The sequence below is a fragment of the Aythya marila genome (assembly GCF_965140915.1).
Source record: "Aythya marila genome assembly, chromosome: 15".
Taxonomy (NCBI): Eukaryota; Metazoa; Chordata; class Aves; order Anseriformes; family Anatidae; genus Aythya; species Aythya marila.
Genome location: NC_139056.1, coordinates 5,516,851 through 5,537,176, shown reverse-complemented (window position 1 = coordinate 5,537,176; position 20,326 = coordinate 5,516,851). Strand labels below are relative to the sequence as shown.

At 55.9% G+C, this 20,326-nt stretch overlaps 2 protein-coding genes across 2 annotated transcripts; one reads left to right on the top strand and one right to left on the bottom strand.

Moving 5' to 3' along the window:
• Positions 1 to 834: 834 nt before the first annotated feature.
• Positions 835 to 2,902, top strand: ANTKMT (adenine nucleotide translocase lysine methyltransferase). The gene is made up of 5 exons (XM_082772135.1): positions 835 to 997; positions 1,108 to 1,212; positions 1,459 to 1,599; positions 1,949 to 1,999; positions 2,401 to 2,902. The coding sequence occupies exons 1-5, from the start codon at positions 836 to 838 to the stop codon at positions 2,635 to 2,637; spliced, it is 696 nt and encodes a 231-aa protein (XP_082628261.1). The 5' UTR covers position 835; the 3' UTR covers positions 2,638 to 2,902.
• A 678-nt stretch (positions 2,903 to 3,580) lies between these two features.
• CCDC78 (coiled-coil domain containing 78) lies at positions 3,581 to 16,342 on the bottom strand (the record flags this gene model as incomplete). Its single annotated transcript, XM_082772074.1, has 14 exons — positions 3,581 to 3,707; positions 4,443 to 4,543; positions 5,423 to 5,514; positions 7,565 to 7,761; positions 8,362 to 8,564; positions 9,569 to 9,694; positions 10,143 to 10,221; positions 10,614 to 10,702; positions 11,352 to 11,402; positions 11,491 to 11,664; positions 14,896 to 15,075; positions 15,293 to 15,379; positions 15,898 to 16,029; positions 16,265 to 16,342. The coding sequence occupies 14 exons, from the start codon at positions 16,340 to 16,342 to the stop codon at positions 3,581 to 3,583; spliced, it is 1,716 nt and encodes a 571-aa protein (XP_082628200.1).
• Between the last annotated feature and the right edge of the window lie 3,984 nt (positions 16,343 to 20,326).

Genomic DNA, 20,326 nt, shown 5'->3' with positions numbered 1-20,326 from the left:
AGAAAATCGGTGAAATCCCCGTGGCCCCCACTTGGCCACAGCCACGGGGGCCATCTCACAGCATTGGGAGGGGGGGCACCGGTGTTGGGAGGGGAGACACAGCCCTGGGAGAATTTTTCCAGGGTATAGCAGTGTGTAGGGACAGCGTTGGTCCCGGTGCTGCGCCCTGTCCCCATCACTGCTCTAGTGCACGGGTTTAATGGGGTGAGCATCACTGGGCACCCAGACCTGCATTTTTAAGGTGTGCTTGTGCAATCACCCCCTGCACCTGCAGTCACACCGGGGGTGGTCTGGGTGCATGGCGAGCACAGGCACCCCGTCACAGGGACACCGGGCTGTCCCCAAGCTCCCGGGTCCTGCTGGAGGAGCTGCGCAAACCTCAGCCCCCGGGGGAGAAGGGGAGGAAACCACGGGCTGCGGGAAGCCGCCTGCCCTCTGTGTGCCGCCGGGTTCCCCTAATTGATTCATTATTGTTCCCATTTTTTTTTTAATTGCGGGTGGGCACCGACCCCGGAGGCAGCACCGGGATTTTCCCACAGCCCAGCAGCAGCAGGAGAAGCCACGGGCGGGCACGCGGGCGTGCGAGGCGCACCAAGTGTGCGCGGGCGTGCAAAGCGCACGGGGCTGCCACGGCTGCTGCCGTTTCCAGCAGCCCCAGCCACGAGGAGCCGGGGGGCCAGCAGCCAGACCCCCCCCCCAAAACACACACACACACACACACACACACACAGACTCCGGGCACTCCGCTGCCCATGGCACGGCGCCCAGCGTGCCCGCGGCACACGCCGGGTGGCGGAAGGCCTCGGCGGGTGCGGGGCCGCCCCTTCCGGCAGCCATGGACACCGAGGCGCTGGACGAGCTGGCCGGGCAGCTGCGGGGGGAGGCCCTGGGGGGGCGCGGGCTGCTGCAGCTGGCGGCGGCCACCGGCTTGGCCGCCTACGCCGTCTGGGCCGCCGTGCTCATGCCCGGGTTCCGCCGGGTGCCGCTGCACCTGCAGGTACCCCCAGGACCCCCCCCCCATGCCTGGGACACCCCCCCTCCATTCGCTTTGCAGTGCTGACCGAGCCCCCCCACCCTGCTCTTTGTGTGTGTGTCCCCCCCCTCCAGGTGCCCTACTTGCCGTCCAGTGCCCAGCAAGTGGCCAACGTGATGGCGCTGCTGCGGGGCCGCTCGGGGAAGACGGCGGATTTGGGATCGGGGGACGGACGGCTCGTAAGGGGGGGCCCGGCGAGGGCAGCGGGCAGGGAGGGGAGCACAAAGGCACCCCCGGTGCGGGGATCCCCAGGAGCAGGGTGCTGGCAGCACCCACAGGGGGTGGCCCTGGGGGCGTCCAGCAGGGTGGGACAACCCGGGGGGAAACCCTGAGAGCACAGCGGGAGCCTCAGCACCCATGGGTGCTGTGCCCTGCGAGGGGCTCCTGCTCCCGGGCTCCTCTCAGCCCCGACTCTCTCTCTGCAGGTGCTGGAGGCTCATAAGCAAGGGCTCAGGCCAGCCGTGGGCTACGAGCTCAACCCCTGGCTGCTGTGGCTCGCCAAGTACCGGGCTCGGAAGGCAGGGTGCCACGGGCAGGTCTCCTTCCTGAAGCAGGACCTGTGGAAGGTAACGGCCTCGGGGGCTGAGCGCTGGCCGTAGGCAGGGCGAGAGCTCTGAGGAGAGGCCTGGGCGCTGCTGGCCCTGATGGACACGCTGCTAGAGCTGCCTGCAGGTACCCCCAGCACAGTCGGGCAAAATCCACAAGGGAATGTGGTGTGGGGACACCGAGACGATGCTGAAGGCAGGTCCCGGCTGTCCCAGCACAGCCCGCTGTCCCACACGCTGCGTGGCATCCTTGCTTCCCCCGAGGTTCACAGGACCGCTTGCAAAATGCTTGGCCACTCAGGCAGCTCCCCCACGCTTCCCCCCTAGGAGCCTTTTGCTTCTTTCATTCCCCTTTTCCTTCTTTTTAAAGGCAAATCTTTCTGATTGCTACAACGTGACCGTGTTCCTGGCTCCCAGCGTGGTAAGTCCCTCTGCGCTGAGGTGCTGCTGTCTTGTCCTCAGCAGGCTTAGGAGGGAGATTTTTAGAAAACAGAGCAAATCTGGAATATTGGCAAAGATTTTTTTTTTTTTAATAAGACCAAAAATTAGAGACTGGAGGTAAGGAAAAATCACAGAGTCACTCAGGTTGGAATAAAATTTGCATTTAGTCCTGGCCCCAGCGATGCACGGGGCCAGCCTCAGCCCTGCTTTTTGGAAGGGCCTTCAGCTGCTGCTGCTTTTTGGGACCCACCAGCCCTGCTGAGAAGCTCCCCCACGTCCCCCGGTGGCACTGCCCCGAGGCATTCACGTGGGACAGGGTCCCCAGGCAGGGCTGCTCCATCCAGCCACATCTCAGGCCCTCGGCTGTCTGTCTCTCCCCAGAAGCCTCCCCTAGCTGCCAAGCTCCTTGCAGAACTCCCCGACGAGGCTCGCGTGGTGGCCGGACGCTTCCCCTTCCCGTCGTGGACCCCGAGCAGCACCCTGGGGCAGGGGCTGGAGCAAGCCTGGGCCTATGACATGAAGGAGGTGCGGCGCATGGCACGGTGCGGAGGGACACCCGGTGTAACGGCACCTCCTGGAGCCTCTCCCACCGGTGGTCTCAGCCCAGGAGAGCAGTGAGAGGGAGGGTGAGAGCGGTGCTTGGCCAGGCTTTTTCCACAACCCCCCCAAAAAAAAGGGGGGACTTGGTCCCTCCGTATCTTTCAGAGTGGTCAGCTTGGGGGAAGCAAGGGGGAGGGAAAATCAGATCCAGAATGATCACGCGATTTAAGGGCTACATCTCCAGTGCCTCTTTCTGTCCGATTGGTGATTTTGGATCATTTTTCCAAATAAACATTTGGACAGTTCTTCCCTCGAGACTTTTGCTGTGCCTTTGAGCCGCAGGGGGGGCTTCTTCTGCCTGGAGCCAGGGCAGCCTCAGGCTGTGCCCCGATGTCCCTTTGAAGCTGGAACAGGATGGCCGTCTGTCCGGCCTGCCTCCCACTGCAGGATTTGGGTTGGCCCTGCTCACATTACGTGGCATTCTTTCTTTCACTCAAACACAGAGAAAAAAGTTTTTCTTCCCACCGTGAAAGAGCAGCTCATCCCCTTTGTGCAACCTCTTAGAGCCCAAGTGCACCTTGAACCATCCCTGGCCTCTTACAGCTCAGCAGGGAGCAGAGGCAGGAGCAGAGTTCGCCTTTAAAGCGAGGCTGACCCGGGAGAAACGCTGTGGCAGCGCTCTCAAGGGCAGGAGCAGGGACCTGTCCCTGCAGTCACGCAGCAAAACGCTGCCCAGGAGGCTGCCCCCGTGTCCCTCGTCGTGGTGTGCTCAGGGAGCGGCAGAACTCTTCCTACAGCTGAGGGGTCAGGGGCCAGGCACGGCGCAGTTGCCCTGTCCCATTTTAGTAGCGTTAATTTGAGACTGAGAACACCCACGTGGGTCCCTGCGCTGCACGTCCCAGCTCTTGGCCAGGAAAGGAGCCTCAGCCAGCCTGCAGAACAGAAAGCCCCCTTCTTTTAAACTGTTTCTTTTTTTTTTTTTCCCTACAATCGTGCTGCTTTGTGGAGCCGCGGGGAAGAGCTACAGTCCCTGGCTGGGGGTCCGTCTGGATCTGGGCAGCAGGGGAGCGTCGGCCGCCCCCGCGCTGAGCGTGCGGGGTTCCTTGCTGCCAGCGAGCGTCCTCAGCCGGAGGATCTCCTGCTTGTACCTGCAGCAGGGGAGCAGCAGCGTCATCCCCTCCTGGTCAGGGCCCTGCGCACAGCTCATGCACAGAGGTGGTCAGCTCACACCGACACTTTCTGCCCTGTGCTTGTCGTGCGCTGAAAACACGCTTCATCAGTTAGCGATGCCGGGCAGCACAGGTGCTGAGCCGCACTGGGATATGAGCAGCCACAGAGGGAAAAAACACGGCTTTTTCCCTGGGAAAAGCTGCTTGTCACCTCTGCCAGGTAGCAGTGACAGCAACAAGCCCATGAGCTTGATCGAAGCTCCAGCTGGGCCGACTTGCGCCTCGCGTGGGGCGCAGAGCCGGAGCACGGCTCCAACAGATGTGCTCTGGTTGTCCTCGCCCTCCCCTGCCCCAGCAGCTGTTCCTTCCCCCTGCTGCAGGGCACGATAAGCCAGTGGGAAAGCTCAGCAGATCAGGGCTTGCTGGAAGGCTTTGGATTTTAGGCAACCCCTCTCTTCACCTCCTCCAAAGGATGGGCTTAGGCTCACGGGCCAGATGCGCCCCCCAGCACGCAGAGCGAGGCACGGAGCCAGCTGCCCGCACAGCTGGATGAGCTGTGTGACACCGGCTGTGCCGGGCAGTGCTGTGGGAAGGTGGCAGCAAGGTCAGGCCCTGGCAGGGTGCTGGGCACCGCCGTGTCTCTGGCAATTAGCCGGGGAGGCAAACTTGGAGCAGGAAGCAGAGAGCGCGTGAAGGGGGACCCCGCTGCCTCACCTTGCAAGATGCTTCTCTACGTACTCCTGCAGCTCTGCCACCTGCTCTTCTGCCACGATGGCCCGAGTCAGCAGCTGGCTTCTCTCCTTCTCCAAATCCTCCTGGAGGGGCAAGGAAAGCGTGGAGAAATTGGGGAGTGCTGTGAGATGGGAGGGAAGTCGCTCGGCCCCTCTCTGCCGGGAGGGACTGAACGCTCTGGCTCTGGCACAGCTTGGCACGAAGCTGCAGAGGCAGGCAGGAGACTGACGTGCTCTGAGAAAAGAGCCTGGTGACAAGAGCCCAGCCTCCAGCAGGCTCAGCCACTCTTGGCCACCGGCTATGCTGACCAGTTGAGCTCTCCTTGAGCAGACCACAGGCACGAGGGCCTGGGCCACCCCAGGACACACAATAACCATCCCCTGCCAATCTAGTTTTGCCTCCCAAGAGCTCTGCTCTGTTTCCAAAGCCCTTCCTCTACTGCCCCAGGTGTGGCAGTCTGTGCCAGCGATCCCCTTTCTCCCCAGCAGCCCCACTGCTGTGATCAGGGCTGGACAGCAAAGCCCACCTGTGCCAAGCCAGCTCACAGAGAGCATCTCCAAGCTCCTGGCTGCTGCCGAGCAATGCTGTGGGTGAAGAGAGCTCGGGGCCACCCCATTCCTGAGTGCAGTGCAGATAACTTTGCACCCCAAAGGAACCAGACTGTGAAGCTGATTCAGATTCAAACCAGACTTCTCGTTTGAACCAGGTTGAAAACCTGTTTGTTACACAGATACCTAAATCCTTGTGCTGAAACAAGACATGGAACAGTACAGGCCAACAACCTGCAGCCGTAAGGGCTGGCCTGCTTCCTTCAGGAGCTGTGAAAGCATAGCCTCGGTACGCAGCATCACTTGGTCAAGCACTGGTCAAGGTTACAGCTGTGGCCAGAGAAGGACCCAGCACCTCTTTGACACGTGAGCAAAGGCTGAGCTTATTTCAGGTGGGCTGCTCCGGCCCTTTACCTGGGTGCTGTGCGTGAACTCCCGGAGCTGCTTCCTGACCTCTGCCCAGCCCTCCTCATCCAGCTTCCTAGGAGAGAAAAGCAGATTTTGGTCTTGCACGGACATCCAAAGCCAGCCCATCTGCAAGCTGCACGGCTCTGTTCGGAGTCTGGAAGCGTTTCGTGTCCAGCAGAGCATAAAGCACAGAGCGCCAAACCTTTTCTATCCCTGTGGCCCCAACTTCGGGGCGCGCAGCGCTGTCCCTGTGCCCAGGCGTGAGAGTCACAGCCCCTCTGCCAACCTGGGTTTCCCGCTGTGATGGCTGGATTCGTGCCAAGCTCACATCAACACTCATACATCAGAGGACTCCAAGCAGAAAGAGTCATTAACCTGACACTGCAAGGCTGAACTTTATGGAAATGGAGAGCGGGGTATGATCAATGCCAAGCGCTGGCGCTTTTCATGTGTGCGAGCGCAGACCCGCTCGCCCTGAGCGCTGGGTGCGATAGGTGAGCTGTCTGCTCAGCCCAGCCGTGGGAAAGTCCTTCCCATTCTGTCCCAGTCTGAACGAGCAAAATACAGGTCACATCTGATGCTCGGGGAATTTTGGTTGTATGAACTGAGGAATGCATTGTGCTCAAGCACGGCAGCCTGCAGACCCGAGACCGCTCCGCTGCAGCCGCGCGAGTTCCCTCTGGTGGCTGCAGTCACCCAGCCCGGGCACACGGAAAATCGTGGCTGAAAGAAGTTTCATGGGAGCAGAAGTTAAGGGAACAATAAACAGTGAAGCCACACATCTGAGAAAGACGAGGAACACGGTGATAGTTACAGGACTGTGGTTACAGCGGGCTTTGTGTCTCTGCTTAGAGCAGCAGGATAACCTGGTAGCTCTGGTAAAAACCATCAGCACACAGAAGTGTTTTCTGTGTGTTTTCAGGTTCTGGTACTTCTCTGTCCTGCTCCTGTGCTGAGTCTGTCAAAATTAATGTCTCTCTTTAAGCATTACTGTTATTTGTCAGCATCTAAACCAGTGGTAGGCTCTGGTAACTCTTCTCCAAGAGACTGCGCTGGAATCCAGTGGCTCAGGCACTGACCAGCTCCTTGGCACTGTTACTGCAATACCTGGCATGTTTTCTAGGCTACCACATTTTAAAAGGCAGAAAAATCCCAGCCTGGATTTCTCTTAACACTTTGTTCTCCCACTCCATAGTTACAGCTGGTAGAGCTTCAGCAGAAGAATGGAGCATGGGGGGAGAGATTGATCAAAAGGAGAAAATAAATGGTATGTCAGGAAACCAGGGTGGTGTCAGGACAGGATCACTGAGGGTTCCTGTCCAGCTTCTGTGCTGGGAGGGAGGAGAAACAAGACTGTCCCAAGCTGGTGTAGTTTCTCTGGCCTTTCTCGGGTTGTGATCCACCAACGCCCTCAGCCGTACACTTAACTTCAGCTTCCGAAGAGATCAGTGGGACTAACAACGTGATTAAATCAAACATGTGCTTAAGAGCTTTCTTGGATCAAGGCCCAAATGACCAACTCATTTCACCACAGGAAATGCTGCACTGAGACGACAGCTGGCTTTTCTTCTCAGATGAGTTCCTATCAGCTCTCTTTCTCCCTATTTATTACTGTCTCCAAGTAATGCAGAGAAGACCCCTCAGTCCATACAGCAAGGAGAATTCAGCATTTTGAATATCCCAAGAAACAGACAGGACTTACTGCTCAGATGGCAGCTGAAGGTCAGAGGCTTCTTTCATTTTTTTCTGAAGGCAAAGGAAGAACAGTACCTCTGTAAGCATTAGAACATTGCAATCTCACCACAGTCCCCACCGCTTTGAAGAAAGTGCCACAACTGTCCCAGCACTCTAACGCTAAGAGTATGAGCAGGACAGCCCTAAGGTTTAGGTCTTCCACTCCATTAATGTTTAAATAAATGCATCTCACACAAATCAAGAAAGATGTCCCTGCCCAGGCAGAACCAGTGGGAGGACATGGAGCTCACTGGTATGCTTCTGAGCGTGGTCTCCTGCTTGGACAGCCCCGAGTGAGAACGGGAGCAAGCACTAGTCTGTGTCACAGAGACACGGCAAACCCTTAGGGGACGCACTCAGAAATGGGTAGAGCTATCCTACTGCTCTGTCTGTTGCCGGTGAGACTCCCCCCACCCAGTTTCACTGCTGCAGCCACTACCTGCTGCAATTCCTGTAGCTGCAGCTCCAGTTTCGCTTTGTGCTCCCGCAGCCGGTTTAGCTCCTGGGTTGTGTTTGTCAGCAGCTCCGGGTCCGTGATGGCAAAGTGGAGCTCAGCGGGGCCGGAATCCATATCGCTGCTGCCCAAGGAGCGGATCTGCTCTCGCTGCATGCTGTAACAACATGCCAAGAGGCGTTAGACTTTACCTTTGGTGAAGTAACAGCGCTGAGCATTGATGCTGCTGGCAGTGCCATTTGCTTGGGACCTGCTGGCTTCTGGCCACCTGGAAAGGGTAGGTGGGAGAGCCCAGCAGCACGTGCAATATTCCTGGGCGTGCTGAGGGCAGCTCATCCTGTTTGTGGCCTTTAAGCCACAGATTTCTGCTGCTTCCCACAGCCCAAGCTGCTGAGAGAGCCGTGGAGCAGAGCTGGAAACACTGCAGGGATGCAGGACATGTTGGTGGCACCTCTCCATTTCCACACCATCCAACATGGATTCAGTCTCTTGCCCTAAATTTTGCACAAGAGGAACTTGTGCACAGAGCAGCTCCAGTGCATGCAGAGCACCTGGTGTGTAGCTGGAGATACCTTGCTCCTGGCGTGTCAGGAGTACGGAGATAAGCATGCACTCCAGGACCTCAGCTCCACATGGGAGCCCCGTTTGCCTCCCTTGCAGCAAGGGGACTGGGTGCTAGCACCATGGGGCACTTCCACTAGGTCCCTAGCAATGACCTGAAGAGGCAGAGGTAGCCCAGGCCCTGTTTTAGCCCTGCCTGTACGCAATCAGCAGGTTCTCATGCTTCTTGACCAAGTTTTTCATGCGTTTCTTGTAGGCACGTGCTGCTCCAGCTAGCTGCTCCTCCCGAGACTTGTAGGAAGCCCTGATGTCCTGCAGCATGCTGTCCACAAAGTGCTTCATGTGAGCTGGGGCTTTGCTGGGCTCTGTCCAGTCACTGGATTTGCTGTCCATGTAATCCTTTAAACATACAGAGAAGGAAATGGAAGTGATCAAGTCTTTCCCTGTACGAGTAACCCATTTCCCACACTGAAGGTCCAGAAATATTTGTGATGACAGCACTCAGAACAGGGCATATCTTCCATTTTTTAAGAGCAGGGAAGACTAATTAATTTTCATCAAACCCCTTTCGAGGCAGAGAAGGCACACTGCTGTCAGTGACCCTGTATCACGGATCCATCTAGGGGAACATGAGTGCGTCAGGAGCCAACGTCTCTAGTCCTGTATTCTTTCTGTTGTGCCCTGCTCCTTCTGTTGGGAGATACCCTGTCAGAAATTAAGCTCTTCTTCACAGTAAAAAATGCTTCTGCATTGTTAACCTCTTGGCACAGCAGTTCCTGCCAAAAACTGCTTACCTATGGGGGTAGAATCAGTTTTCTTCCCAGCCACTGATGGATGCAAGCAGGTACCCATGCCTGAACCTGCCTGAATCTCCTGCTTTGTGCTGAGTCCTCACCGTGCTCTGTGGGCCCTACTCTGCATCAGAGGTGCTTGTTTGTTCCCAGAGCAGGTCTGCAGGTCCCAGGTACTTGTGTTACACAGGTCTGTGCTGACCACAGAGGCTGGCAAAGCTTCCCCTGAGGACAGCAGCAGGGGCACCGTGGAGGCAGCAAACCGAGGAGGCAATAAAGCCCTCAGTGGCACCGCCAGGCCTGCCGAGGGAAGTTGTCAGGGCAATGGGGATTAGGAGCCAACTGGAAGGCAGCCATAGTAAATAAGAAGATCTTTCTGTCCAAGTAATCTGACCAAGGAAGATCGTCCCAGCAGAAACTCAGACAGTTTCGCGTGGTCACACGGGAAATCTGGGCTAGGAGAGAGACCAATTCCTGCTGCAAGCACAGCTCCCCAAGCCCCAGCGCCCCTCTGCCCAGCAGCCCAGCGAGGAGGGGATGGAGCAGACACGTTCTAGAAGCAGGCAGTCAGCAAGGAGAGCCCTCCGCAGGCTGGGGTCTGGGCGTACCCACCGCCAAGTCCTTGACGTGCTGCGCGAGCCGGGAGCGGTACTGCTCGGTGAGCTCCTTCAGACGCAGCTGCAGCCGGGAGTTCTCCGCCTCCACCTCTTGCAGCTGGCTCCGGGAGGTGAGCAGCACCTAGGCACAGCCAGCGTTCACACCGCTGCTCTCAGCCTCCAGCCAAATGAGGGGCACTAAAGTGCTCGATAGGGAACGGGGACTTCAGTTTCCCTACAGCAGGGAGGTTGGGAAGGGCCTGGGTTTTCCCGCAGGAGCTTACCATTAATGTTTACTCTATATCCCTCTGCTACCTTTTATCATTTGCAATCCCCTGCAAGTGGCTTCTCCAGCTCTTTTGAAACATCAGTGAACAAAATTCCTCCCACCCCAAGCAAGCAGCACATCCCAGCAGGTGTGTTGCACGCCCTGTGCAGGGAGGAGCACCTTGGTGCGACGAACTCCCCGGAGAGGGAGAGATGCCAGAGCACCTCTGTGCCAGCCACCCGCCCCACCGCTAGCTCCGGGTTACGCTCACTGCTCCTCGTGTCCCAGCCACGGGAGGGGAAGGGAAGGAGCCTGCCCTTACTGCTGACTGCTCCGCCAGTTTGCGCTGGGTGTCCCGAATTGCTCGCTTCGCCTCCTGCAGCTCCTTCCCCACGGCGATCCTGTGCACACAGGGAGAAGGCATGTTTATTTCAAACCCCCAAACGTCTCTGCAGGCCCGATACCTCCAGCTTTGAGAAGGAAACCACTACTAATGACAGAAATCTCTAAGCAGCTGCTTACACATTGAGCAGCTCTGCCACACATCGACCACGGATTTTCAAGGCTAGTTGTGTACCTAAACAGACTTTTAAGGAGACATCTAACGCTCTTAAGATCCTCAAAAACATCAGCTTTTACTTCCAGGCCTCACTTATAACAGTCATTTGCCACCCTGTACCCCACCAAAGGGAGGCTGCCTCCACTCCTGTTCGCCAGGATCACATCCAGCTGCAGTGAGACCCCAAAATGCCCAGCTGGGTAAGAGAAGGATGCGTGTGCCTCAAACACTCACACTTGCTCTTCCAGCTTCTGCTGCTGCGAATCATAGGTTTTCTTCAGATTTTCAATCTCCACTTTTATGCGATCCTGGTTTCCAAGCAACTGAGGGACAAGCGAACAGGAAGATGAGATCGAGGGCTGACATAAACAGAAGGATTCTTCAACAGGGAGAAGGTGAGGAGAGCCTCCAGCTAGCCCAAATCCAGCCGGTATGGGAAACACAGGGGAAAGGATGGGTTTAGTGACCAGTGCTCTGCAGCACGCCAGAAATGACATTTGATCTGGAGAAAGGGCACGTGGAGGGGCACATGTGTCGCTCCTCCAAGTGAGATTCTCACTCTGACAGTCAGATTCTCATCAGGAGCTGGTGGTGGAGCCCAAGCTGGTACCACACAGGCTGCAGATGGAAACAAGGCAGGAAATATCTCTTGTGCTCTCATTTTTGGGTGCTTGTCACCCTCATCTATTTCAAGCATCAGCAAGAAGAAAATAACCAAGCATCCCCTGCACTTGTTGATTTTAAACTCCTGCCTCTTCTCTCCAGTGGGCACTGACTGAGGGAACCACATGTTGCCCTGCACGAGGCAGGAGTTATTCTGATCTCAACTGCATGGCTTAAAGAAAAGAAAATAAACCAAGGCACTAACCCATCCACAAAACGCAAGTTAGTACCAGGAGCTGCCAGCCACACTCCAAATAAATTCTCCCCTCTGCTTCCCCAAGGGCCCCACAGCAGAACCCACACACTCACATTTTTTTCCAGGTTTTGCTGCTTGTGTTCAGAGGCAAGTGCATCTTCTGGCTGATTTGAAGAAGAGACAGAAGAAGGTACCTTTAGACCCCTGTTCTCCAAGAAGCTCAGACTGGGGACGGGGCAGAGAGGTCCTTACCTTCACCTTCTGAGCAGAGACACGGCGCGCCACTGCTCGCACTCTTCCAGGCTCAGCAGAGGGCTCATCAGCTGCGGCGTGAGAGAGGTGGTGGTAGCTCCCTGTGCCAGGAAGGGTGCTCTTGGCATTGGCCAGGTTGAGCAGCTCTAGGCTGAGCTCTTCATTCTTCAAGACCTGCCAGGTCAAGCAAGAAGGAAAGAGCATCTGAAATCCTGCCTCTCCAGCTCCGCGCGCTGTTTGTTCAGCACGTACCCACTGCTCCTGGTGTGTACACAAAGCAGGCACTCACATCCCCTCCTGAAAGCAAGTTTTATTTTTAGTTCCCTCTCATATGTCCAGGGATATCAGTGATTTTCTGATTCTTGAGGAGATGCAGGGCGAGCATCACCGCCAGGCGCCAGGCACGGCACGCAGCGTCATCCACACGTAACCTCACTCCCCCTGCCCGTCTCGCCCTCACGCTCACGTTCAGATAGGGATCGTGGTGACAGTACACCCTGATGCCAGCCCGGCCCTGGGCACAGCTCTGCCAACACCGCTCCATCCTGACCTACAGCTCCCTCCTTACCCCGACTCTACTCTCTGCACAGCTTCCCAACATGTTAGGCATGTCTTTCCCCAAACAATGCCTCCGGACTACATAATGTAAGGGAGAATGGCCAAATATCCATCCATCTCGGCTGACGCCACCCAGCTAATTCCAGTTTTGTCTGAATGCATACCTCCAGAAGCAGCCAGCCCACAGCACCGTGTAGGCAGCGAGATTCAAAGCAGCACTGGTGTGAAGTGACACATTTCCAAAAGATAAAGAGGATCTGAATGAGAAAGGCTCTGTTACAGGTGATCTGGAAGGAACACTGGGGGAATTCATGTCTCACGGGAGGGTTTCTATGTAGATAACAAAGCTTTGATGGAGTTTATGACTGGGGACAAGCTTGAGTAATTGTTACCATGGCAGTGAATCGGGAGGATGGGAGGCAGAGGTCATCTGAGTCATCCGTGTAGAGAATAGCTTATCAAAAGATAGCACAGGGTGGGCTGAGGGAGAGAGGAGAGGAGAAAAGAGGCTGACAAAGAGGTGAGATATACAGCTGTGAAAACTGACAGCTACGCAGAGACAGGCTGCTCGTTCCCCAACCGAAACCGATCCATCTGCAGCTGTCAGCGCCGACAATTTGATCAGAGGGGGTCACACAAGCGCAGAAGTACCAGCTTTTGCTTTTTCTTTTTTTTTTTTTCTTTTTTTTTTTTTTTGGCCAGCCAAAGAAAGAGGCAGTCCCAGGTTTGTGATGGGCTTCTCTGCCTCCCATGTGCTCCGAGTCCTGGCCCCGCTCCAGGGAAAACCCCGGCATGGGACTGGTCCGGGGCTGCTCGGGTTCCCCGCGCTGGCCTCGCTTTGTAGCACCGCTGTGGGCCCTGCGAGCCCCCCGAACAAAAGAGCAGGAGGAAACGGAGAGTTGAGGAAAGGTCAGGGTCCTGAAAAGGAAGAATTTACAGCGTGTTAGAAAACAGGCACAAAGTGTCGGGCTGGCATCTCCTGCAAGGCACTTCCCCAGGGACGGGAAAGGCCAACGCGGCCGCTCTCCTGCGCCTGGGACAGACCCAGGGCGATTTGTGAATCACGGCGTACAATGGGGGCTGTAACAATTCAGAGACTCTAACTGTTCCCTACAAGGGACCATGAATGAGCTCGCGGAGCTGCTTCTGCGCCAAGCAGCCATGACAACATATTGGCAAGGTCACAAGTAGCACTTGTAATTGGGAATGTGTAAAAGGTTCATTGTGTCCCGCGAAGAGCTCCGGGGAAGGGGAGGGGGCAGAACCGCAGGCTGCTTTTGCCATTTCCTTTGGGAAAGTCCGCACTGGGAAAATAATGAGCAAGAGGCCCATGCCGCCACAAGCCCCAGGCTGCCAAGTTGGAGTCTCTTTCGCTTCAGGCAGGGATATTCAGCAGTCAGAGCCAAGACACCGGGGTAAAGTCCTCACCCTACCAATTACACCCGAGGATTTCACCCTTGGCTTCTGATCCCTGCTCCACCGCTCCAGGCTGCTATCTGAGCGTGTACCTTACTCCACGTGCCTCGCTTTTCTCTGAAACGCTCCAGGATCCACGTGAAAACAGCGCGTTATTACCGCTAACCCCTTAAAACCATCATTCCGGGATGTCAGCAGCCTGAAAATCCGATTTTTGACTAACACACTGCACCCCCTTGGGGACGAGAAGCCACAGAGATGGCTGAACGCTGAGCTACTCCTCCGTGAGCCGAGGAGCTCCGTGAGCTCTGTCTCGGCAGCGTGCTGGCAGGCAGTGGCATGCGCTCTGCCTCGTGCTCCCGGGGCAGCAGGGGCTGGAGGGTGGGTTTGCACCCTGCGAGCAGCCGAGCTGGCTTCCTCATGAGCAGTTTCTCAGCTTATGACAAATAATAGCACGTGCGTGCACCCTGTGTGCATCCCAGCTGCAAGGTGCCACAGAGGAGTTGAAACTGGCTTTTCACTTCCCAGCTGGAGCCGGTTGGGAGCCATACCCCACTCACTGCCACGTCCGTGTGAATGGGTCACTTCACAAGTCCCTAATTCATTGATTGGCAACCGGATGGCTGTGACCTTGTATCCTCCTCTACTTGAGCTCTACCTGATGCTCATCATACAGACAGACTGGACAGACAGGGACAAACGCACTTGGTGGGGCTTTGCCAGTTGTGAGGTGACATTTCGTGTCAATCCTGTATAAACTAGTGTGCCCCACATCCTCCCATCACAGGGCCAGCACGGTAAACTAGGTCACTTGGCTGAACCAGCTGAAATATCTGCCGAGGAGGGAGGCAGGAGTGTGTCAGTCATCCGATCCAATTCAAAGAGAAGGAGAAGTGGGAGGGGGGAGAGGGAGGGAAGTGGGGAAGGTCTATTACAGTAGCTATTCTTGCCAAAGCAATGCACAATTCTGGGATGCAAAAGACTTTAGTTAATCATCACTAATTTAATAGTCACCAGGAAAATCACTATATTTTAAGGGACAATCAGAAACTTGATTATATTTTGTGGTTTTATAAACTTGTCAACTTCAAAAACTTCTAGGCCCCTAACTGCCACCAAGTGAGATGAGACAGACTACAAATCCGTTCCTGTGCAGCCCGTGCAAGCCATGCAGAAAAAAAAGGGAAACAAAGTGTGCTGGCAGTCCAGAGGGACCTGAAACGTGCACCCAGACCAGACCTGCAACGCCCTTCTCTTTGCATGGCTAGGGATGGGGATGTGGGGTAAGGGGAAAAGGGAAGACTCCGCTAACAGGAGCGCAGTCACGGGGCAGCATGGGCACAGCGCTGCTACTGGCTTGGTAAGCAACCCAAAGACAGCCTTAGATTGGGAAGTTGTGGGGTGGAGTGGGGAACACCAAAGCTGTCTCACCTCCTGGTCGAGCTCTTTGCCCAGGGCCAGGTAATTGCTCTTCAGAATGATGTACTCGTCCGCCAGCTCCTTACGGCCGGTCTCCAGCGTGCGCAGCCGGTCCCGCAAGGCGTCCCGCTCCCCGGTGACTTTCTCACTGCGGAGCTCCAGCTCCAGCACACGGTTCTCCAGGGACAAGATCTGCAGAGGGGGGGCAGCAGAATTAGACCAGCAGCTATAATAAAGCATTTATTTGTTCAAACAGGCTCTAGCATGAAGGGAGATGAGTTTCAGATAAATTTCTCAAGTATCTGGGCAATGGGGGTAATTCACTACTCTAGCTAAAGAAAAGCGAGTGTGCCAAACAAGAAAAGATCCTGAATAAAGGTATCTGGCAGAGCTGAAACCTTTTGCATACCATATTTTTCAGTTCAAAGTTCTCTGTCTCATACTGCTCCTTCATTTTGTTTGTCTCAATCTGGAGATCAATGAGTTCTTTGGAAATCTAGGGAGAGAAAGGACATTATAAAAAGGTCATGGACTGACACTGAGGCCAGCACATTATCTCAACAGGTTGCAGCAGGGAATTAGAGCCCAGAGGTGCTGAAAGAACTCACAGTTGCACCTTTTACCTGAGCACTAGCAGAAGAGGAACACTGCTGAGAGCCGAGATCAGCTCCCAGCACTGCGTTTTTTTGCCACTGAAGCATCCTGTCCCACAGACACACCAAATAAAAAGGTAAAGACACAACCCTCAAAGAGGAAAAGCTAAGGAGAATCAATCCTGAGGTCCTGGCCTCTTTCAGAAGGAAGAGGTGTGGGAAGCCAGTGAGACCACAGTCAATCTGAGCTTATTCCAGCCTAAACACCGCCAGGGAGCAAACGGAGGAGACTGGGTTTGGAAACACATACACCTCTGGAAAGAGGCCCCAGCATTTCCCACCAGATTTTTCACTGCAGATCTATTGGGCTCATACAGCTTCACGGCTCAGTTCTCTCCAACTCCCCAAGTATCTCTTTTACCTTCAGTTTTTCCTCTTCACTGAAGACCATTCTGGCTGACAAATCTGGTTTGGAGCCAGCCAGCGTCCCCATCCTCTCCTGCGGGTCTCCAGGCCCCATGTACAGCCTCTCATTCCTATCCTGCAGCTGCACCTAGAGACACAAAACAGCTCCAACAGCCAGTGCCAGAGAGCAGAGCTCTCCTCTCCTGTCACTGTGCTGATGGAAGAGAAGAGCACAGCATATCCAGCAAGGAAATGCAGCTTCTCAGAGCTTTAACAGATAGCAGATGGGATTTTCAGCTGCCATTTTCCTCCTGTGGTTAGGATTTCATTTGCAGAGCACTGGTCCAGTGACCCAGGAAGGGGCCGCAGACCTTCATACTCACATTTTTGTTAGTGAGATGCTGCACCTGCTCTGTCAGAGCATTTACACTCTCCTTCTCTGCAACGCTTCCAAAATCCATGTGCAGGAGGCTCAGTGCTCACAGGCTAGGTTCTTTGCACCGTACCAGGCAAGCAGAGACTGAAGAGCAAAGGCAGGGCCTAAAGATCTCTGCGGCAGCGACTTTCCCCTCTAGGTCCAGCACAAGCGATGTTGCTATCAACTTTGGTTGCTAGAGGGTGCAGCATCCACCTCGATCTGAGGTGGAGCCAAGTATTGCAGCCAGCCCCGGGGCTGTTAGAGCAGAAGAAATGACAGGGGTCAGGAGGTATCTGTGTTCCTAAGACAGCACGGGTCAGATACTCAAGTGAGGAGCTTAGCAGACACCACCAGCAAGGTAATGCTGCCAGTGAGGAGATGCTGCTTTGTTTGTATTCACTCCAAAGCCACTCTGCAGGGATGGCTTCCGTCTCTACCATAGGGATCTTAACAGGATTTCAGATCTGGATCTCAGTTTCACAACTCAGGCCTTTAAGCCAGCCATCTGTCCGGAGACTGTCCTGTAGCATCCAGCATCAGCTTGCTTCCCTGCATTTTTTTCTTATCTCTACACTACTTGTCTCTCTCGTATCACCTAGGAAGGACAGCACACAATTATGAAAGGCCAATGAACTGCCCAAAGGGGATCAGGATTTTTCAGCTCTGACCGAGCTACAGCTGGTGACAGGGAAGACCTTCCCAAATTTATCAGCAAGATGGAATGCTGAAAAATGCAAATTTTAAAGCAAAACACACACTGAAAGAAACTGCTACAAAAGCTATCTGTGTGCTGAGAACGACAGCCCAGGACACAGGAAGAAGCTCCCTAAATCGAGCAGTGTTAGCAGCTCCCTGAGGAGGAGCTGCTTCCCTTACAGCCGCAGCTGAACTTTGACTTGCTGCAGACTCGGAGGAATTTGCAGCAGCCCATTTGTCAACGTTCGCTCATGGTTAAAGGCGCGCTGAACCCTGATGGGCCCAGACAGGGCTAAACCTGGACTGTGCCGGTCCGCACTGCATCGCCAAATCCAGCTGGCAACCTTCCAGGCACAACTGGGATATCTCCCAAGGGTGCATGAAGCTACAAGTGCTTGAACAGAGCCCCTGACACACAAGCGAGGGTTACAGAAAGTGTAAGGCACAGTGGTAATGCTGGAAAAACTTGGGGAATGGCAGTCAGGGGGTAAAACAAATGCTGTTTTTTCATCTAATTTCAGGCTTATTATCTCTATTTCTGTAGAGCAGGCGAGTTTAGGTAAGAATTTGTCTCTTAAGAAAAGCGTTGATGATACAACATTCATAAAGACCACAGCTCTGAATAACTTGTTAGTAGCTAAGCTAAATTTATGGCCGAGGGAGAGGGCCCATCCTGATACAAGCACGATGCCAAGCATCGTTCACCAGCTCCTCACCAGTGGCATCTGGTCCTGGCTGCTGTCGAAGATCCTCTAGCACCTCAAAGTGGATTTCATGAATGGCCACAGATGTGTGACCCAGTGGCAGAGCTCTCTGGGGGCTTAGGGGAAGGAGAAACTAATGAAACATGCAGCTAATATCTTATTTTTCTGCAAAAGAACAGAATAGCCCCGAAGTAATTTTATTAAGGTAATGAAAGCGGGGATGAGAATTCACAGTCTCTTCACACCCACTGCTGAGCAGAAAGCCAAATTCACACACGCCCACAGCGCCAGAGCGCTGGGAAGCAGGCAGCGGGCGCTTGGGCATGCCGGGGAGAGGAGCGGGGCCGCAATGCCCCGGCACAGGCAGGGGCCCACGTGTGGCCAGGGCCCACGCTGGCGCAGGGACACGCAGCAGGCTGGCTCCCGAGGGGCGCCTGCTCCACCTGCCAGCCTTCGCTTGGCTCGTCACGGCACGGTGAGGATAATTAAATAACACACGGTGTTATTTATGGACCTACGCTGGCTGGCGGGCCCAGCTCGGAGCAAAGCCACCTCAGTGCTGGGTGCTGTGCCCACACCAGACACAGCTGTGATGTTTTTTCCCCTGGTTTGGAAAGATGAAGGACAGACGCTGTCCTCACAGCACCGGTGGCAGAGGGGCAGGCACGGCTGGCTTCAGTCTGTCATTGCGACCCAAAGCCTGTGTCCAGTGAAAACCAACCACCAAATAAAGAATGACAACAAACCCATATAACCCAGACGTGCTTTATTAACCCACAAAGGGCACACATGGTAACTCTGTGCCGAGTTTTCCCTTTGCTCCAGAGTGCGGGCACGCACAGGAGGTGGTGGCTGGGTCACCAGCAAGCCTGCACCTGGACACAGCTCTAAAACAGCTCAAAGGGGAACTGGGGCAGGCCTCGGACACCACACCGCCGGTCCCCACCCCGGCCGGCCCTGGCAGCACGGGGTGCGCCGGGAGGGCTCCGGGCACCGAGCACCGGGCACCGGGCTCGGGGCCTCCCGCGGCCTCCTCCCGCCGGGCAGGGCCGGGCCTGGCCAGGCCGCGCCGCGTCTCCATAGCAACGGGCGCGGGCACTTCCGGGTGGAGGCGGTGTTGTTGTTGCGCCCCCTGGCGGCCGGAGGCCGGAGGGGTGGCGGTGGCAGGGGGGTCGCGCAGCCCCTCCTGTGCCCCCAGCACCTCCCAGTGCCCCCAGTGCCCCAACAGTGCCACCAGTATGGGCCTGTACGCCCCAGGCTGCAGCGTCCCACCCCAGGGGACCCCAGGCTGGGACGCCAGGGTGGGCAGGGAAGGGGGCTGGGGGTGGGCAATGACTCCCAAGAGCTGAAATAGGTCCGAAAGTGTTTTTTTGGTGATTTTGCTGCTCTCCCTAATACCCTTACAGCCCTCTCCATGGCAACCAGGGCAGGACTTTGGTCCTGCCCGAGCACACCAAGAGCCACGGTGCCGGCAGGAGGAGGCTGTGGCAGCGGGGACCCCTGGCCAAATCCCCGCGGAAGGACCGAGCCCCTCTGGTCCTGGGGTCCCGAGCATCCCGAGAGGATTTGGGAGACGAGGGCCTGAGGACAGCGTGGGAAAGGGGCTGCTGCTTTCCCCATCGCCATTTGTTTGCTGTTTGCCCAGCGAGAGGCTCTCTGTGCGCGGCGTCACCTTCCGAGCGGCTGTGGGTCGCTTGCTTTTAAAATTTACCCCGTGGGTTTTGTGGGTTTTGGCCGGCGGGGCCGTGCTGGTTCAGCTGTTTGTGGCTCCCCCATTGATTACGCCCTGTGTCAATATGTGCTTAGCGCCTGGCGGTGGGGGCGCTGGTCTCCATCGCCCGCTTCTCCCTTCGGATCTATAATTTCCCAGAATAGAAGATTAAAATAGAGGGGGAGGAGAGCGCTGCTGCGGGCCAAAAAGAAACTGGAAAAACATTTCTCATTGAGCCGGGCTGCAAAGTTCGATCGCGTTGAGCAAAGAACCGCCGGCATCCCTCGCTTGCTCACCCTGACACTTGTTCCCATGGGCACGCTCCCCGGTTTTCCACCATTTCAAACCTCTGCCAAAATTAAAGAACGGGGACCTGAGAAGTCCCCTGCGAGCCAGGGGAGGACAAGGTGTGCTCTGTGGGGATGGAGACATGGCAGCAGGGACAGACCCCCCGCCAGCCCGGCTGCACAGCATCACTGTCCCCGTATCATCCCCATCCTCGTCCCCAGGGACTGGCACGAGGCGAGCTGCAGGAGCTGAAGGGCAAGCGGGGGCTTTTCCCTGGGTTCATCGGGTGGCTGATACCGGGGAGCCAACGGGGCTCCTCCAGCCTGGGCACCAGCGACCTTTTTTTTTTTTTTCCTGGAAATTGGTAAAGAATTCTTCGGAAGCCACATTGGACGCAGGCAGGTGGGGAAAATGACCTGGGATACAGGACAGGGTCAGAGCTTCCCCACGGACCTGGGGAGCTGCCAGGCGGCTCCAGCAGGGGAGCGCTGCCACCAGCGCCCACGGGGACCTTGCGGGCTCGGGGCTGTCTTTGCTTCCCGCTGCCAGCCCTCAGCTCTCCGCACGGACACACAGAGCTGTGAAGCTTGGGCATCATGGGGATGCAAACCAGGACCCTGTCAAGGAG

Coding starts and splice junctions, on each gene's coding strand:
- ANTKMT (XM_082772135.1), top strand. CDS start 836: ATGGACACCGAGGCGCTGGACGAGCTGGCCGGGCAGCTGCGGGGGGAG. Junction 998..1,107: donor GGGTGCCGCTGCACCTGCAG/GTACCCCCAGGA, acceptor CCCCCCCTCCAG/GTGCCCTACTTGCCGTCCAG. Junction 2,000..2,400: donor TGTTCCTGGCTCCCAGCGTG/GTAAGTCCCTCT, acceptor GTCTCTCCCCAG/AAGCCTCCCCTAGCTGCCAA.